Here is a 21097-nt window from a genome sequence, read left to right as displayed (position 1 = left end):
ACCCCTCAATCACAAACCAAAACAACTTTAGGTAAATATGAACAAGACAAGATAGGATTTAGAAATTTGAATTCAAAGATCATTCAACAACAAACAAGTCTACAATTCTTGAAAATTGAATAACATATACTCTAGTACCTACAGACCCAGAAATCTAGCATCAACAAGAGAAATTTCTACAATGAGAAGAAGCATCGTTATGCAGTTCTGAGGTCAGCGTGTGTGTGTATATATATTGTTCTTCATATGAATGAAGAAAAGTAGCTAATTTTGCTCACTACTCACTTACTACAACATTTGATCATTCAGTTTAAAAAGGATTCTTGGCTCATCTAAACTTGACCAATACGCTAAAGCACAAATATTGCCTTTACACGGAAATGTTGAATTAAATGAGTTCGATAAGATGAATTACAGACGCAGGAACTCAGGAAAACCATCAAAAGTTAGCTCAGGTTCCAGATCAAACTTTACCACGAAAAAAAACATAGCAAGAATGCTTAAGAAAAATGCGACTAAGACAGACAGGAGAATTTCTTGAAATAAAAGATCATCCAACTACAAGCAAGTCTACAGCTACAAGTCTTGAAAATTGAATAACATAAAGTACCTACAAACCCAACAAACCTACCAACAACAATAGAAATTTCTACAAACATAAGAAATCTACCAACAACAAGAGAATTTTCTACAATGAGAAGAGCACACTTGTGCAATACTGGGATCAGCATATATACTTCATCATATGAATGAAGAAAAGCAGCTACTTTTGCTCACTACTCCACTACAACATTTCAGCATAAAACTTAAAAGGATTTTTTGGCTAATGTAAACCTTACCAATTCCTTCTGCCTCAAATTCAAGACCCCTTAACCTCCAGCATTCTCATATTCCAATCAACTTGATCAGACTAAACGTTAATTCCATAGATACAAAATTCTTGAGGCAATTCATTTAGAAACCATAAAATGAACCCTAAATTCCTTTTTAGTTATACTTCCTAGGCCTACCTCTTTTCTTAGCCCCCGTTGACGCTGACATCGGTCTTGGAGCCGAAGCTGGAGCCTGAGTCTGAGTCTGAGCTTGAGCCTGAACTGGAGCTGGAGCCGGAGCTGGAGCTGGAGCTGGAGCAGGAACCGGAATTGGAGTAGCATTTTGATTTGCAACATTCACATTTCCCTCGGACGAAAACATAGGTGGCATCCAACTAGGAAATCCTGCACCACCACCACCAGCAGCAGCAGGAGGACTTTTCCCATTTTCCAGATCCCCATTCACAAACCCCATTGGGAAAAAACCCCAAATGCAATAATAAGCTTCTCTCCCAGGAACCAAAGGCGGCATTGACAAAATCTCAGTTGCAGTAAACGCCCTATTACACTTCTCACACCTTAAACAGCACCCTTCATAAACCCTAGGATACTCATACAAATTGTAACAGTACGGACACGCCGTCCACAAATTGACCACACTTTGCCCTCTCATCCCACCACTCACCGGTGTCGCTGCCGTCTTTGGCTGCTGAGGCTGAACCGGAACCCTATTCTGAAAATTCACCGGACTCGGGTTCGAATTCGGGTTCTGGTTCTGACCCGAATTACTCCCACCACTAGCCCTACTGCTTCTTCTCACAGGCAATTTCTCATCTCCTCTTTTTTGCTGTTTATTATAACTCTTAGGCCGTCCTCTTGTTGGAACCAAATTAACCCTACTAAAAAGGGAAAGCTCATTATCATAAAGACCCTTTTTAGTAGGATCCGAAAGAACAGCCCAAGCATCAGCAACAAGACCAAAAGCAGAATCAGAAGAAGGGTATTTATTCTTATCAGGGTGAAGAAGAAGAGCTAAACGACGATACTGTTTCTTAATTAGCTCAGAATCATCAGTACGGCTTTGGATTTGAAGAATAGAATACCAATCGTGGTGATTGTTGATTCGTTTTGAAGAAGCTAAAAGAACTTCAGCAATGGCTAAGATCTGATCTGGACCTTCTAATAAAGGCTCAGTTTCTTGGGCTAAAAGCGCAAAATCTTTACAAGGTCCGAAATCTTTTTCGCGTAGTAATTTTTCTGCAACGCCTAATAATCTTTCTGCTTCAGCTCTGCTTGTAGTAGTATGATGTTCCATTTTTTTCAGGGGCAATTTGGTTTTGATCTGAAAATGGGGACGGATAAAATGAAGGATGATTTTGGGAAGGGGGAAGGAGGGGTTACTGTGGAGTGCGTGTTAAGAGTGCAAAGGTTGTCGTTTTAGGACCAAATGAAATGATGTTTTGATTATGGGTATACCTGTCATTTCACACCCTGCTTTTCGACTCTACTTTCTAGTTACACTAGCGAGGAATAAATTTCAAAATATTACCAGAGAGGAAAAAAATAAAACTTAATGATTTACTAATTAGTTTGAACTTAAAGTTCTCATTTTTATATATAATTTGCTTTGGAGTTGTGTGGCTCATATTAAATAAATGTTGTTAGTAACTTATCCATCTTAATCGTTTGAAGAGTACTTATTTAAATTTTATTTTTAAATAATTTATATAAATAGGGATAATATAGTAAAATTATTATATTATTTATTAGTTTTTAAGGGTTGTGCTAAGTAAATATTGGACAAGTAAACTTGGGCGGATCGGAGGAAGTGTTTTGCAAGAAAGGGAAAGAAAAGTGGCCATTTATAACATCCATGCATCTGTCCATTAGAAACTTTAGTTCTCAAATATTCAGCCAAATTCATGAACTAACTCGAGTGTCACGTTGCCTTAATGAACAATAGTACGTCATAGTATCAACTTTCTAGGATCTTACTTAAGTGGCTTAATAATTTGAATTTATTTCATATTCTACAAGCTATTGTTTCTAATACTTGTGTTTTTTTAGAACAACTTTTATCTTGCTATCCAAAACTATTTAAAATATAAAATGATTTTATTGAAATATTGGAGAAATATCTAAGCTAAAAATATTGTTTTTTTCTTTTTCATAAAATATTTTATTAGTGTTTGGTTGTCAGAAAATAATTTAATTTTTGAAAAATAATTTCCCCCCAACTAAATACACTCTAATCTTGTACTGTCTTGGTTATATATGCATACTTTTTCGTCACATTCGTTATTAAACTAAACTTGGACCTATTTTTTAACATGAATACTTTTTATTTTATCTTACTGACTTAAAACAAATCCTTCACCACTGCTCTTTTCTATTTTAATTAGCAGAATTAATCTAAATAACAGTTCACCCAACTGCTTAAACTTAAACTAGCTGATGTATATATATTATATGAATTATTCATGTATATTATAAGTATAACTATGTACAATCAACGGATAATCCATATACACCAGCTAAGAAAAATAAATAATGTAAAAGAACTGATATTTGTTTAAAGATCCCGGATGTTATTTGATACGTGCTAAGTCAGTATAGCTCAACGTCTTTTGTATGGCAAAAATTCATTATAAGTTGACTAATTTATGGTTATTCCTAAGTTAAGTAATTCTCGTGAGCCATCCGTCATATTTGTGCATTGCTTTGGGTTAAGCTAAAAAAGATTATTTCAATAATGACCCTCTTAGTTGTGAACTTATCTCATGTAGCCATTCTCTTCTATTAGAGTGGAAGATTTGCAGAGTGAGCAAGCTCATACAGACTATGTGATGTTTTCACCTTTTACCACTAAATATTCTTTTTTTAGGAAATGGAACTACTTATATATTAATACTAAAGTTGGTTAACAGTGTTACATTCCATTGAAAATGCCTGTTAGGGCATTTTGTTTGTCAAGTTCCGCGAGCTTAATACAAGTATTATCTATAGTAAGTCTAATAAAATGTGTTCCTTCTTTATTTTCTAGATACCGGGATTCAACAAATGGAGGTGGAGCTGCAAAATACATCAGTTGATGTAGGTTGGACTGCTTAGAAGCTTCTTTAGCCAAAAAGTGCACCACTTAATTTCCCTGCCTGAAATTATGCCCGACCATCACCGTCTCTAACCGGAGCATTAAAAACTTGCAATCATGAATAATAGCGTCATATAAAGGGTAACCTTGTTCGAGGCTCATGATTACTTCTGACGAGTCTGTCTCAATCTCTATTTGAATGAGCTGAAGCTCACATGCCAACTAGAGGCCTGCTTTTAGAGCAAGTAGCTCAGTTTGGATAGGAGATGATGCGTAGGTATAATCGTAGAAACTGACTACCTAATCTCTTGCATTATTTTTGATGACCCCGCCTAGGCCACTGCTTCGCTTATTGTTCTGAAAAACTCCATCAGTGTTGAGTTTAAACCACCCAGAAGGAGGTTTGTGCCAACTGACTGCGATAGGCTTTTCTTATCAAAACTTTGCTCTTTGGCTGTGAGGAGTTTGTATTCCATTACTTGTTGAAACACGAGCTTAGGACTTAAAATGTGGTTAATATTTTCCTGATTATTCTTGTTTCTATTATTCCAGAGGCTCCATAGTTATCACGACCCTAGTTCGCCCTCCGTGAACCATCGTGATGGCACCTAGTCTCTACAACTAGGTAAGCCTAACAACGCGGAATATAAACAACAATTGCGGAAGAAATAATTAAAAACCAAAATAGTGAAATAAAACAGTATTTAAAATGTCGTTCAGCATACACAATAACAACTATCGAAATTAATAATATTTTCCAAAACCCGGAATCTCATGATCACAAGCATTTGAATGTCTACAAGCATCTAACTCCAGAATATCTAACAAATAAATGAAAGTACAGAAGGGCTAATAAGGGAGAGTAGAAAGGGACTATTCGGTATGCGGACGCGGCAGATATACCTCGGAGTTTCTACAAATGTCTCATCTCAAGCGTGATAAGTCTGAATGGAGGTACCTGGATCTGCACTTGAAAAACATGCGCAGAAAGGGCATTACACCACATCGGTACTCAGTAAGTGCCAAGCCTAACCTCGGTCGGGTAGTGACGAGGAAGGTTAGGGCCTTACTGAGGTTAAATAAAATATAAGGTTTAACAGTGTATAATAAAACAGTATACATAAGTACAACAGTAAAAGTAACACAGGATATGAAGGACAACAACAACTACTACAGGGGCAAAGTAAACACAGAAAGAAATACAGCTCAGCATAAAGATAACAACCGGGGATCTCCCAGGATACCGTCCTATAGTCCCAAATATAAATATCAAGTGGATCACCCGGGATACCGTCCCGTAGTCCAACTCATAATGCGAGGGGATCTCCCGGAATACCGATCCGTAGTCCCAAATATAAATACTCAGTACAGGGGGAATCTACCGGGTGAGTCCCGTAGTTCCAATGTAAATGTGCATGGGGATCTCTCGGAATACCGTTCCGTAGTCCCAAAGTAAACTTATAGGGGGATCTCCTGGGATACCGTCTCATAGTCCCAAAGTAAACACACAACAACAACAAGAAGAGTACAAAGTTCAATTCAAGTTCCATACCAAGGTAAAATAGGTATTTCTAACCTAGCATGCTACACGTAATCCAAATAAGGAAGTTTGAGCAAGTAAGGCAATTAAGTCATATGAGACATGTTTTCCTAAGCTAACAACAGGCTTAAATTTCAAGTAGTATAAACAGGAAAAGAAACATACTAGTAATTACTTAATGAAAATTGGATTTTCAACAATTAGCACAAGTACACACTCGTCACCTCACGTACAAGGCATTTCAATTATCAATAATACCAAATCCTAAGGGGAATGTCTCCCACACAAGGTTAGGCAAGCCACTTACCTCGAACCGGCTCAAAGTCAACCCGAAACCACGTTTTTGCCACGAGTACTCGACTCCAAATGGCCCAAATCTATTCAATTCAATTGCACAATGTAAATAACACTTCAAGTAACTAATTCTACAAATAAATTCTAAGCTAATACGCGAATTTAGGTAAAATGAACAAAACGTCCCTCGGGCCCACATCTCAGAATCGGGTAAAATATACATTTTCAGGATCCTCACACTCTCACGAGCTCAGTCATACCAAAAGTACCAAAATCGGACCTCGAATGGTCCCTCAAATCGACACTCAAAGTCATCCAATTAATCAAGCCCTAACCCTCAATTTACCACTGATTTTCCTTAAATTTTTATGCTTAAAATGATAAAAATCACCATAATAATGAGTTTAGGTTCCAAGAATCTTACCTCCTCGAAGCTCCATTAAATTCCCTCTCAAAAACCTCCCCAAAAGCTCAATTCCCAGATGAAAATGGTGAAAAAATAACTCAAATCCGCGAAGGCAACTATTTATATGTTCTGCCCAGCGATACCGCATCTGCGGTCCAAATTTACGCACATGCAGACCGCTCCTGCGCAAAAACTACCACTTCTGCGATTTCCCATAAGTTCTCCTTTTTTCGCACATGCGCCCCAGTCACCACATCTGCGGGCTCGCAGGTGCGGCTAAACTTCCGCATCTGCGTTTTCAGCCTTGTTTCCTCTTGGCCGCTTCTGTAGCTTGACTCTGTATCTTACGCGAGTCGCATCTGCGGCCTCTCAACCGCAGGTCCGGTTATGACAGCAACCCAAAGACTTCAGCTGCAAACTTCAACTTTCCAACTTCCCGTTAACCACCCGAAATCATCCCGAGGCCCCCGGGACCTCAACAAAATGCACAGACAAGTCATATACCACTATCCAAACTTAAACCAATCCTTAAAACACTTAAAACAACATCGAAACATCGAATTAACCATGTATTCAAGCCTAAGAATTCCAAAACTCTCAATTTACGCTTTCGATCAAAAAGTCTATCAAACCTCATCCGAATGACCTGAAATTTTGCAAGCACGTCATATTCAACACTACGGAGCTACTCCAACTTCCGGAATCCCATTCTGACCCCGATATCAAAATTTCACTATCGAATCGGAAACTTCAAAAATTCGACTTTCAGCATTTCAAGTCTAAATTAACTACGGACCTCCAAAACACAATCTGAATACGCCCCTAAGCCCGAAATCACCCAACAAAGCTAACGAAACCAACAAAATTCCATTCCGAGGCTATCTTCATACTGTTCCAATTACGGTCTAATTTTTAAAATATAAACTCTCATTTAGGGACTAAGTGTCCCAAAACTCTCCGAAACTCAAAACCAAATATCCCGACAAATCAGAATAGTAGAAATAAACACGGGGAAAGCAGTTAATAGGGGATCGAGGCTGTTTAACCAAAAAAATGAGATTTCGGTCAAAGCTTTAATTTTAGAAGAACTCGGGTTACTGATAATCAAAAGTATATATGAAAGAGAGTAATTTTACTAGAAATGATATAATCAAAAGAAAAAAAGTAAATCAGTATATTCAGATAGTTTTTCGTGTGTCTTACAATTGACCCACTCTCCCTCTTTTATAGCTATTTTGGGGATATGCATTTTGCATTTGTCATAATAAGGTCATTATGGACAATTAAAGACATTAAATGCTACGTTACATAATCATTGCATTTAATACAGTTTCTCTAACGTTTTTAGTATTTAAGGCTCATTAAATACTATACTTGTACTCCCGTGAACTGTCAGATTCATTACCTTTGATTTTTGGACTTAAATAGTACGAACGTTGAATCTTTTGAGTATCTGCTCGTGCCTTTTCCTTTGCCTCTGCGCGTATCTGTTGCAACTCGTGCCTCTTTGCCAGTTGTAACTCTTTGACCAGTCTATGTGTCATGACACGTCATCTTTACACCACTTTAATATGTAAACTCAATTTTTTCCAATATAGATAGTCCCCCCACTTGCCATTTATTCATCGATTGAATATTTGGGAAGTGGATTTCATTAAAACGGAAATTTTTGTCACCATTAGTGCTATAATAAAATCAACACCTCATTTGTTACTTCCATTGAATGCTCTTCACACATGGCACCCTTCTACTGGATCTGCGATGTTGTAGCACTTTTTAGGGCTTTTTCACAGCTTCACTAATCACGAAGCGTCAGTTCTCATTATGACTTTTCCATCAGTGCTCCTTTTCCTTTGACGGTTGCTTCGTAGTATAAATATAATTTTCTTCTTTGTCTTTATCACACAAAGTTTTCAAAATATTCAGTTCTTGAATCTTTGTCCGTTTCTTCCTCGTACTGTCATGTCTTCATCAAACCCTAACCCTAGAAGGGTCCCCATAGTTGATAACTTCCCTGATGTCCCCAGTAGGAGCAGAAGAGGAGGTAGGCTTCGTAATTTGGGATCTTCATCCTTGCGTGATTCTTCCCTTCCTTCGCCTAGTTTTGGCCCTTCTTCTAGAACTAGAGGTTCCCTTTCACACAGATCTTCTTCTAGAGGTAAGGAATCTTCTGAACCTCTTCGTGAACCACTAGTAGAGCAGATAGTTCCCGTGGAACTCTCTTTCTATAACGACAGAGAATCTCATAGAAATCAAGTATCTTCTTTAGATCACGTCGATATCTATCCCACTCAAATCACTGAAGGTTTGATTTCTTTAGTTCGCAGAGACTACCATTGGGATCATGACTTTCCTATCATTATTCCTAATCTGAATCAAAGAATTACCTCCTACTTAACCGGATTTTCATTTGTCTATACGTACCCTTTCACTTTAGGATTCAAACCTGCTATTGATCCTGTTATTCTCGAGTTCTGCCGTTTCTTTGATGTTTGCTTAGGTCAAATTGGCCCAATAATATGGAGGGTTGTCGCCTGTTTGGGGTATTTGACCAACACAGCTAGTGTGCCTTTTACTTTCCCACATCTGATTCACCTTTACTCCCCTAGACCCTTTCACAATGGTGTTTTTACACTAGTAGCCAGGAGCACAAGAGTTCTAGTTAGCCCTGAAGATGACAAAGACCGTGGTTGGTATGCCAGATTTGTTGCTGCCCCCACTGTTGGTTTAATGGGTGATGAGAACGTTCTCTTCCCTGAGAAGTGAAATTTTGCACGTGAATCTTCTAACTTTCTCGTACCTTTTTCTTCAATTTTGTTGATTTTTCTAATTTTGCCTTTCTTTTTCAGCAACCATGGGAGTTGTAGAAGATGTCCCAATTTCCGTGATTGGGTAGACAAGCTATTGAAGATTATACCAATGGATGGTAGATCTTGGAAGACCATTTCCCAATGCTTTGGTTGGAAAGTAAAACTCATGGTAAGAGCTTTTATCTTACATACATTTTTTTATTTCTCTAAACTAATTTCAATCCTTCTTTCTATCAGGATTTGCTATTCGAGGAGTTACTGCCGAGGCGGTCACAGCTTCTCGTATCTCTTTGGAAAGGGCCCAAGAAATAATCTTGGGTTCTTCATCGAAAAGAAAAGCCGGTAATGACCAAGGCTCTGAAGAAGAGGAAGACGGGGGCTCTTTGATAACAAGGCCACGGGCTCGAAGACGCATCATTTCTGATGATGAAGAAGAAGCATCCCCTCGCCGTTCCATTCCCCTTACCGAGTCTATTGAAGCCCCGGTAGTGATTCTTGACGATGATGTTGCTCCCACTGCTGCTCATGACTTTGTTGAGTAGCTTTTTATCAGCGAGTTTGATGGTGAAGGCTTAGGCCCAGTTTTGGAAGAAGCACCTCTGGCTTCTTTTTCTACACCTGTATCTATGGCTCCTTCTTTGCCGATCTCGGCTGTTTCCATTCCTCCCCAGACTGTCTTTACTACTTCCACTATCCCTGCTTCCACTGTCCCTCCTTCAACAATTCCTCCCCCAATCATTCACCATGGTGAAGTTGGCTCCTCAATTAGGAGTGGTGCTATGAGGCAAGTGATCATTGAAGTCCTTGCTGAGGGTAATCTCTTAATAAAATCGGGTCAAGCAGATGTATGGCTAAAGCCCTTAATCGGACCAATTGAAAGAGCCAAGCTAGAGAGCCATAGCTCCTAGACTTTGATGAATGATATTGTGCACGCTTCTTTAAAGGCATCCCCCTTCTCTTTTTTCCTTTGTCGTGCTTTAAAATTTTCCTATCTTTGAGATTCTCATTTCCCTTCCTTTTCTTTTTTTAGGTCAATCTTATCGTCACGGAGATGATGAAAAGGGTTGCCCTCTCAGAGCAATTAGTGCGTGATTCTCAATTAGAGGCGTTCAATTGGAAAGAACAGTATAAAAGCCTTCAAATTGATGTGGAGTACTTAGAAGAAATTAAAACTACCTTAGAGCAGCAAGTACGGGCCTTGACTTCAAAGTTGGCAGTTGAAAAGGCTTCCTCAAGTCAAGCGGATAAAGAAAAGGCTCGTCTTGAAACCTCTTTCTCCGAGCAGCTGTCCAAGGCAAGTGAAGAGATTAGAGAGTTAAAGGCTCTCTCGGGTGAGAAAGAGGCTTATGCTGGAGAACTCGTGCAGAATTTGACTCAAGCACAAGAAGACCTCCGAGCTTCTTCTGATAAGGTTTGTGCCTTGAAAAGTTCTCATGCCTCTCTTCAAGCTTCTTACACTTCTGCCTTGGCTAAAAATGAGAAATTAAAGAATGAAATTGCTGACTGGGAAAGGGGTTATGAAATCATTGAGGATAAATCTTCCATTGAAGTGAGTTGGGCGTTTTGAATTCTCGCCGTGATACCCTAGTGGAAGCTAGCCAAGAGAATTTTAACTTGGAATATGAGTTAGCTAAAATCAATGAAACTATTGAGAAGGCTCAGCAAACTCAAGATTTTTCTTCTCCCATGGTCGAAGCTTCCGTGAATGTTGAAGTTGATACGGGTATCCCAACTCCTTCAAGCCCAGTTGAGCCCGTTGATGTTAATGCACCTACATCTGTTCCTACATCTTCTTAGTGATAAGTTTAAGTCATTTGAATTTCTTTATGTTGTTTTTTTTTTTGTTTTTTTGGAAACATTGTGGTAAAACCCTTGGTCTCATTTAAGGGTTTGTTTTGGAAATTCAAGTCCCCGGACCTTTCATGGGGCAATTTGTTTAAACAATTCGCAGTTTATGACTAAGTTCGTACTTAGTCTTAAGCTTTTTAATATTAAGAAGTTTTCTTGTTACTATCTTGAACTTTCATTTAGTTTATTCTTGCCTTTATTTCTAAGGACTTATAGAATAATTGGCATTTTTATTCTTTAAAAATGCTTCTATTAACTTCATGAATATTTACATTAATCATGAATTTATAAAAGAGGACCCTTTTATATTCGACACTTAATGAAGAAGACATCTCAACTTCATAATGGTGTTAACATATGATAAAAGAAATAGGAATACACATGTTTCTTTGAAATAACTTTGACAAGTTTTTATTTGAACTTGGTCTAGTTTTGAATAACACTTTACACGTATTTAAATTACATCTATAACTTTCTCGTAACTGTTTTTCTTTAATAGATTTAAAAAAGAAAAATAAACACGAGGTTTTTATCTATAACCCGTTTTAGTACATAGCATTTACCCTAACTATGGTAAAGTAATAAACACGAGGTTTTTATCTATAACCCGTTTCAGTACATAGCCTTTACCCTAACTATGGTAAGGTTTTTGTTTGGCCTTAGCTCGTGAATTTGCTCTGTACTTTATTCAATGAGTGAACTTTTTAGGGCTTGATCTTCTTTGTCTTCCTTATACACATGCCCGTGTATATTATGTAGTCCCCCAAGTGTTTGAGCGTTGAAGTCTGAAGCCTTGAGCACTTGATTATTCCTCTCATTTGGTCCTTTCCTTGTAAAGGAAAAACACACGGGACTCGGAGGTACGATTATAGATGAAGACTGCTTAGCCATTTTGAATTTCTATCAGAATAATTGTAACCCTAGGCCAGGAAGTTTAATTTATTCCACGTGCCTTGCAGGTCGTGACTCATCATTTAGTACGGATTAGCGTTTTGCCTATCATCTAAAATCGTTAGTAAAATTTTAACAATTCAAAAAATAAATTTTAAAATATGGATACCTGACCGTGGGTATTCTTCAGAAATAATATCTCTTTAGATGAACAGCATTCCGATGTGACGGAAGTATCTTGTCATCCATTGTTTCCAGCTCGTATGCTCCTTTACCTGCAATATCATGAATTCTATAGGGTCCTTCCCATGTTGGACTTAATTTCCCAGAGTTAGCTGCCTTCGTAGATTGAAAAATCTTTTTGAGCACGAAGTCCCCAATTTTGAAGAATCTGAGGCGTGCTTTTCGGTTGTAGTATCGTTCTATGACCTGCTTCTGTGCTGCCATTCTTATTAGTGTAGCTTCTCTTCTTCCTTCAAGTAAATCAAGATTTACACGCATTTCCTCATCATTAGATTCTTCTGTCGCCTGTATGAATCGTGTACTCGACTCTCCTATCTCAACTGGAATTAAAGCTTCAGCTCCATATACCAATAAAAATGGTGTTTCTCCTGTACTTGTTTTTGTTGTTGTGCGATATGCCCATAAAACACCAGGTAACACTTCTGGCCAATTACCTTTGGATTCCTCTAAACGCTTCTTTAAATTATTGACAATGACTTTGTTTGTTGACTCAGCTTGCCCATTACCCACCAGATGATAAGGTGTAGACGTAATCCTTTTAATCTGCCAACTTTGAAAGAATTTTGTGATTTGATTGCCTATAAATAGAGGACCATTATCACACACGATCTCCTTTGGCACACCGAATCGGCATATGATATTCCGCCAAATAAATCTCTGACTTCCTTTTCTCGCGCCTGTTTAAATGCTCCTGCCTCTACCCATTTAGTAAAATAATCAGTGAGTACGAGCAAAAATTTTAACTGTCCTTTTGCTTGCGGTAGTGGAACCACAATATCCATCCCCCACTTCATAAATGGCCACGGTGCAATGACCGGATGTAGTAACTCTGTAGGCCTATGCATATTATTACCGTACCTTTGGCATTTATCACATTTAGCCACGAAACTTTCCGCTTCTTCTTCCATTTTGGGCCAATAATATTCTGCCCTACTTAAGGTTCTTACTAATGACCTTCCTCCTGCGTGATTCCCACAATGCCCCTCGTGTCTCTCATTACATATTCCTTCTGAGAAGGTCCGAGGCATCTTGCTAAGGGACCACCGAACATTTTTTGGTAAAGATTGCCTTGCTTTAATCAATACCGAGCAGTCTTTTTTCGAAGCGCATGAGCTTTTTTCTTATCTTCAGGGACGGTACCATACTGCAAAAAAGTAACAATCTCGTTCCTCCAATCCCAAGTTAAGTTATTAAAATTTACCTCATTCTTATCGAGGTCGAGAACTGAATGAAACAAATGAATAACTGAAGCATTTTCATTGCTTGTCACGTTTGCCGCAGATGCAAGATTAGCTAGGGCGTCAGCTTCAACATTTTCATCCCTTGGTATTAGTGTTACTTTCCAGGTTCGAAATTGCTTTATCAAATCCCGTACCTTTGCTAAGTATTGTTGCATCCTTGCTTCCCTGGCCCTATAAGTCCCCGGCATTTGATTATGTACGAGCAGTGAATCGCTTTTGATTATAATCTGATTTATGCCGAGTTCTCGTGCCAGTTCTAAACCTGCAATCATAGCTTCATACTCTGCCTCATTGTTAGTTATAGAATGACATTTTATGGCTTGTCGGATGGTTTCACCCGTAGGTGGTACCAAAACAATCCCTAAACCTGCACCCTTTATGTTAGATGAACCATCAGTAAACAAGGTCCAAGTTCCTGCGCTGGCTCCGTTGAACACCTGCAACTCTTTTTCTGCTTCTAATTGCATCCCTTAGCTAAAATAAACGACGAAATCAGCTAAAACTTGAGATTTTATAGCAGTTCTAGGTTGGTAGGTGATATCATATCCACTTAATTATATAGCTCACTTAGCTAAACTACCTGACAATTCATGCTAATATAATATATTGCGTAATGGATAAACAGTTACTATAGCAATAGGATGACATTAAAAATAAGGCCTTAATTTTCTAGATGCCATGATTAATGCAAGTGTAAGCTTTTCCAACTGAGGGTACCATGTCTCCGCATCTAACAAAGATTTGCTAACATAATAGATCGGAGATTGTTTACCTTGGTCCTCACAGACTAAAACAGCACTTACCGCTACTTCTGAAACAGTAAGGTAGAGCAGCAGTCTTTCCCCAGCCTTTGGTTTTTCCCCCAACTAAATACACTATAATCTTGTACTGTCTTGGTTATATATGCATACTTTTTCGTCACATTCGTTATTAAACTAAACTTGGACCTATTTTTTATGGCATGAATACTTTTTATTTTATCTTACTGACTTAAAACAAATCCTTCACCACTGCTTTTTCTATTTTAATTAGCAGAATTAATCTAAATAACAGTTCACCCAACTGCTTAAACTTAAACTAGCTGATGGATATATATTATATGAATTATTCATGTATATTATAAGTATAACTATGTATAATCAACGGATAATCCATATACACCAGCTAAGAAAAATAAATAATGTAAAAGAACTGATATTTTTTTAAAGATCCCGGATGTTATTTGATACGTGCTAAGTCAACATAGCTCAACGTCTTTTGTATGGAAAAAATTCATTATAATTTGACTAATTTATGGTTATTCCTAAGTTAAGTAATTCTCGTGAGCCATCCGTCATATTTGTGCATTGCTTTGGGTTAAGCTAAAAAAGATTATTTCAATAATGACCCTCTTAGTTGTGAACTTATCTCATGTAGCCATTCTCTTCTATTAGAGTGGAAGATTTGCAGAGTGAGCAAGCTCATACAGACTATGTGATGTTTTCACCTTTTACCACTAAATATTCTTTTTTTAGGAAATGGAACTACTTATATATTAATACTAAAGTTGGTTAATAGTGTTACATTCCATTGAATGCCTGTTAGGGCATTTTGTTTGCCAAGTTCCGCGAGCTTAATACAAGTATTATCTATAGTAAGTCTAATAAAATGTGTTCCTTCTTTATTTTCTAGATACTGGGATTCAACAAATGGAGGTGGAGCTGCAAAATACATCAGTTGATGTAGGTTGGACTGCTTAGAAGCTTCTTTAGCCAAAAAGTGCACCACTTAATTTCCCTGCCTGAAATTATGCCCGACCATCACCGTCTCTAACCGGAGCATTAAAAACTTGCAATGATGAATAATAGCGTCATATAAAGGGTAACCTTGTTCGAGGCTCTTGATTACTTCTGACGGGTCTGTCTCAATCTCTATTTGAATGAGCTGAAGCTCACATGCCAACTAGAGGCCTGCTTTTAGAGCAAGTAGCTCAGTTTGGATAGGAGATGATGTGTAGGTATAATCGTAGAAACTGACTACCTAATCTCTTGCATTATTTTTGATGACCCCGCCTAGACCACTGCTTCGCTTATTGTTCTGAAAAATTCCATTAGTGTTGAGTTTAAACCACCCAGAAGGAGGTTTGTGCCAACTGACTGTGATAGGCTTTTCTTATCAAAATTTTGCTCTTTGGCTGTGAGGAGTTTGTATTCCATTACTTGTTGAAACACGAGCTTAGGACTTAAAATGTGGTTAATATTTTCCTGATTATTCTTGTTTCTATTATTCCAGAGGCTCCATAGTTGTCACGACCCTGGTTCGCCCTCCGTGAACCATCGTGATAGCACCTAGTCTCTACGACTAGGTAAGCCTAACAACGCGGAATATAAACAACAATTGCGGAAGAAATAATTAAAAACCAAAATAGCGAAATAAAACAATATTTAAAATGTCGTTCGGCATATACAATAACAACTATCGAAATTAATAATATTTTCCAAAACCCGGAATCTCATGATCACAAGCATTTGAATGTCTACAAGCATCTAACTCCAGAATATCTAACAAATAAACGAAAGTACAAAAGGGCTAATAAGGGAGAGTAGAAAGGGACTATTCGGTATGCGGACGCGGCAGATATACCTCGGAGTTTCTACAAATGCCTCGTCTCAAGCGTGATAAGTCTGAATGGAGGTACCTGGATCTGCACTTGAAAAACATGCGCAGAAAGGGCATGAGTACACCACATCGGTACTCAGTAAGTGCCAAGCCTAACCTCGGTCGGGTAGTGACGAGGAAGGTTAGGGCCTTACTGAGGTTAAATAAAATATAAGGTTTAACAGTGTATAATAAAACAGTATACATAAGTACAACAGTAAAAGTAACACAGGATATGAAGGACAGCAACAACTACTACAGGGGCAAAGTAAACACAGAAAGAAATACAGCTCAGCATAAAGATAACAACCGGGGATCTCCCAGGATACCGTCCTGTAGTCCCAAATATAAACATCCAGTGGATCTCCCGGGATACCGTCCCGTAGTCCAACTCATAATGCGAGGGGATCTCCCGGAATACCAATCCGTAGTCCCAAATATAAATACTCAGTACAAGGGGAATCTACCGGGTGAGTCCCGTAGTTCCAATGTAAATGTGCAGGGGGATCTCTCGGAATACCGTTCCGTAGTCCCAAAGTAAACATATAGGGGGATCTCCCGGGATACCGTCTCATAGTCCCAAAGTAAACACACAGCAACAACAAGAAGAGTACAGAGTTCAATTGAAGTTCCATACCAAGGTAAAATAGGTATTTATAACCTAGCATGCTACACGTAATCCAAATAAGGTAGTTTGAGCAAGTAAGGCAATTAAGTCATATGAGACATGTTTTCCTAAGCTAACAACAGGCTTAAATTTCAAGTAGTATAAACAGGAAAAGAAACATACTAGTAATTACTTAATGAAAATTGGATTTTCAACAATTAGCACAAGTACGCACTCGTCACCTCACATACAAGGCATTTCAATTATCAATAATACCAAATCCTAAGGGGAATGTCTCCCACACAAGGTTAGGCAAGCCACTTACCTCGAACCGGCTCAAAGTAAACCCGAAACAACGTTTTTGCCACGAGTACTCGACTCCAAATGGCCCAAATCTATTCAATTCAATTGCACAATGTAAATAACACTTCAAGTAACTAATTCTACAAATAAATTCTAAGCTTATACGCGAATTTAGGTAAAATGACCAAAACGTCCCTCGGGCCCACATCTCAGAATCGGGTAAAATATACATTTTCAGGATCCTCACACTCTCACGAGCTCAGTCATACCAAAAGTACCAAAATCGGACCTCGAATGGTCCCTCAAATCGACACTCAAAGTCATCCAATTAATCAAGCCCTAACCCTCAATTTACCACTGATTTTCCTTAAATTTTTATGCTTAAAATGATAAAAATCACCATAATAATGAGTTTAGGTTCCAAGAATCTTACCTCCTCGAAGCTCCATTAAATTCCCTCTCAAAAACCTCCCCAAAAGCTCAATTCCCAGATGAAAATGGTGAAAAAATAACTCAAATCCGCGAAGGCAACTATTTATATGTTCTGCCCAGCGATACCGTATCTGCGGTCTAAATTTACGCACATGCAGACCGCTCCTGCGCAAAAACTACCGCTTCTGCAATTTCCCATAAGTTCTCCTTTTTTCGCACATGCGCCCCATTCACCACATCTGCGGGCTCGCAGGTGCGGCTAAACTTCCGCATCTGCGTTTTCAGCCTTGTTTCCTCTTGGCCGCTTCTGTGGCTTGACTCTGTATCTTGCGCGAGTCGCATCTGCGGCCTCTCAACCGCAGGTCCGATTATGACAGCAACCCAAAGACTTCAGCTGCAAACTTCAACTTTCCAACTTCCCGTTAACCACCCGAAATCATCCCGAGGCCCCCAGGACCTCAACAAAATGCACAGACAAGTCATATACCACTATCCAAACTTATACCAATCCTTAAAACACTTAAAACAACATCGAAACATCGAATTCACCATGGATTCAAGCCTAAGAATTCCAAAACTCTCAATTTACGCTTTCGATCAAAAAGTCTATCAAACCTCATCCGAATGACCTGAAATTTTGCAAGCACGTCACATTCAACACTACGGAGCTACTCCAACTTCCGTAATCCCATTCTGACCCCGATATCAAAATCTCACTATCGAACCGGAAACTTCAAAAATTCGACTTTCGGCATTTCAAGTCTAAATTAACTACTGACCTCCAAAACACAATCTGAATACGCCCCTAAGCCCGAAATCACCCAACAAAGCTAACGAAACCAACAAAATTCCATTCCGAGGCTATCTTCATACTGTTCCAATTACGGTCTAATTTTTAAAATATAAACTCTCATTTAGGGACTAAGTGTCCCAAAACTCTCCGAAACTCAAAACCAAATATCCCGACAAATCAGAATAGTAGAAATAAATACGGGGAAAGCAGTTAATAGGGGATCGAGGTTGTTTAACCAAAAAAATGAGATTTCGGTCAAAGCTTTAATTTTAGAAGAACTCGGGTTACTGGTAATCAAAAGTATATATGAAAGAGAGTAATTTTACTAGAAATGATATAATCAAAAGAAAAAAAGTAAATCAGTATATTCAGATAGTTTTTCGTGTGTCTTACAATTGACCCACTCTCCCTCTTTTATAGCTATTTTGGGGATATGCATTTTGCATTTGTCATAATAAGGTCATTATGGACAATTAAAGATATTAAATGCTACGTTACATAATCATTGCATTTAATACAGATTCTCTAACGTTTTAGTATTTAAGGCTCATTAAATACTATATATGTACTCCCGTGAACTGTCAGATTCATTACCTTTGATTTTTGGACTTAAATAGTACGAGCGTTGAATCTTTTGAGTATCTGCTCGTGCCTTTTCCTTTGCCTCTGTGCGTATCTGTTGCAACTCGTGCCTCTTTGCCAGTTGTAACTCTTTGACCAGTCTATGTGTCATGACACGTCATCTTTACACCACTTTAATATGTAAACTCAATTTTTCCCAATACAGGGGCGTTAATTCTTAAAACGTCCTACCGGGTCGTTACACCCCCCACACTTAAACATTCGTTCATCCTCGAACGAGCATAGAGACATACCTGAAGTAGTGAAAAGATGAGGGTAACGGCTGCACATATCCTGCTCGGTCTCCCAGGTCACCTCCTCGACCGGCTGACCCCGCCACAGAACCTTCACTAATGCAATGTTCTTTGACCTCAGCTTTCTAACCTGCCTGTCCAATATTGCCACTGGCTCCTCGACATAAGATAGATCCTTGTCCAACTGGACTGAACTGAAATCCAACACGTGCAACAGATCACCGTGATACCTCCGGAGCATCGAAACATGAAATACCGGATGAACTCCTGCCAAGCTGGGAGGTAAGACAAGCTCATAAGAAACCTCTCCAACACGCCTCAATATCTCAAAATGGACAATAAACCTCGGACTCAACTTCCCCTTCTTCCCAAATCTCATAACGCCCTTCATAGGCGAAACCCGAAGTAGAACCCGCTCTCCAACCATATAGGAAACATCACGAACCTTCTGGTCCGCGTAACTCTACTATATGGACTGAGTTGTACGGAATCTATCCTGAATCACCTTAACCTTCTCCAAAGTATCCTGAACCAAGTCTGTTCCCAATAATCTAGCCTCACCCGACTCAAACCAACCCACTGGGGATCTACACCGCCTACCATATAAAGCCTCATACGATGCCATCTGAACGCTAGACTGATAGCTGTTGTTGTAGGCAAACTCCGCCAATGGAAAGAACTGATCCCAAGACCCTCCAAACTCAATCACACACGCATGGAGCATATCCTCAAGAATCTGAATAGTGCGCTCAGACTGTCCGTCTGTCTGAGGGTGAAATACTGTACTCAACTCCACCCGAGTACCTAAATCATGCTGAACGACCCTCTAGAACCGTGATGTGAACTGAGTACCCCTATCTGAAATGATGGAAACTGGGATACCATGCAGACGAGCAATCTCTTGGATATAAATCTCCGCCAACCGCTCCGAAGAATAAGTAGTACACACAAGAATGAAGTGCGCGGACTTGGTCAGCCGATCCGCAATCACCCAAATAGCATCAAACTTTCTCAAAGTCCGTGGGAGCCCAACTACAAAGTCCATGGTGATCTGCTCCCACTTCCACTCTGGAATCCCTATCTGTTAAAGCAACCCACCCGGTCTCTGGTGCTCATACTTCACCTGCTGACAGTTGAGGCACCGAGCTACAAATCCAACTATATCTTTCTTCATCTGCCTCCACCAATAGTGCTGTCTCAAATCCTGATACATCTTCGTGGCACCCGGATGAATGGAATACCGCGAACATGGGCCTCCTCTAGAATCAACTCCCAAAACACATCAACATTGGGTACACAAATCCGACCCTACATCCTCAATACCTCGTCATCACCAATAGTCATATATCTAGCATCACCATGCTGAACCTTATCCTTGAGGACAAGCAAATGAGTGTCATCAAATTGACGCTCCCTGATACAATCAAATAACAAAGACCAAGAAACCACACAAGCTAGGACCCGACTGGGCTCTGAAAAATCCAATCTCACAAACTGGCTGGCCAAGGCCTGAACATCCATCGTCATAGGCCTCTCCGATGCTGGTAAATAAGTCAAACTCCCCAAACTCTCTGCCCGGCGAATCAAATCATCGATACCACATTGGCCTTGCCCGGGTGATACAAAATAGTGATATCATAGTCCTTCAACAACTCTAACCACCTCCTCTGGCGCAAATTTGGATCTTTTTGCTTGAATAGGTGTTGCAAGCTCCGATGATCAGTATAAATCTCACAAAGGACACCGTACAAATAATGACGCCAGATCTTCAGGGCGTGAACAATGGCAGCTAGCTCGAGATCATAAACAGGATAATTCTTCTCATGTACCTTTAACTGTCTGGATGTGTAGGCAATCACCCTACTGTCTTGCATCAAAACCGCTCCAAGGCCAATCCTCGAGGCATCACAATAGATAGTATAAGACCCCGAACCTATAGGCAATATCAAAACTGGGGTTGTAGTCAAAGCTATCTTGAGCTTCTGAAAGCTCGCCTCACACTCTTTAGTCCACTGGAATGGAGCACCCTTCTAAGTCAGCCTGGTCATAGGGGCTGCAATCGATGAAAATCCTCCACAAAACGACAGTAGTAACCCACCAAGCCAAGAAAACTGCGGATCTTTGTAGCTGAGGATGGTTTGGGCCAACTTTGCACTGCCTTTACTTTCTTTGGATCCACCTGAATACCCTCACTCGATACCACGTGGCCTAAAAATGCCACGAAATCCAACCAAAACTCACATTTCGAGAACTTAGCATATAACTTCTTTTCCC

General features: G+C 39.3%; 1 protein-coding gene across 1 annotated transcript; it reads right to left on the bottom strand.

Annotated features, from left to right (window-relative positions):
* Positions 1-512: 512 nt before the first annotated feature.
* LOC107799452 (uncharacterized) lies at positions 513-2251 on the bottom strand. Its single transcript, XM_016622567.2, has one exon. It carries the CDS (start codon positions 2125-2127, stop codon positions 988-990), a length of 1140 nt encoding a protein of 379 aa, XP_016478053.1. The 5' UTR covers positions 2128-2251; the 3' UTR covers positions 513-987.
* Positions 2252-21097: the final 18846 nt, after the last annotated feature.

The sequence above is a fragment of the Nicotiana tabacum genome, chromosome 16, assembly GCF_000715075.1.
Source record: "Nicotiana tabacum cultivar K326 chromosome 16, ASM71507v2, whole genome shotgun sequence".
In the NCBI taxonomy this organism is placed as follows: Eukaryota; Viridiplantae; Streptophyta; class Magnoliopsida; order Solanales; family Solanaceae; genus Nicotiana; species Nicotiana tabacum.
Note: the sequence above shows the minus strand (reverse complement) of the source record. Positions and strands in the feature narration are given on the sequence as shown.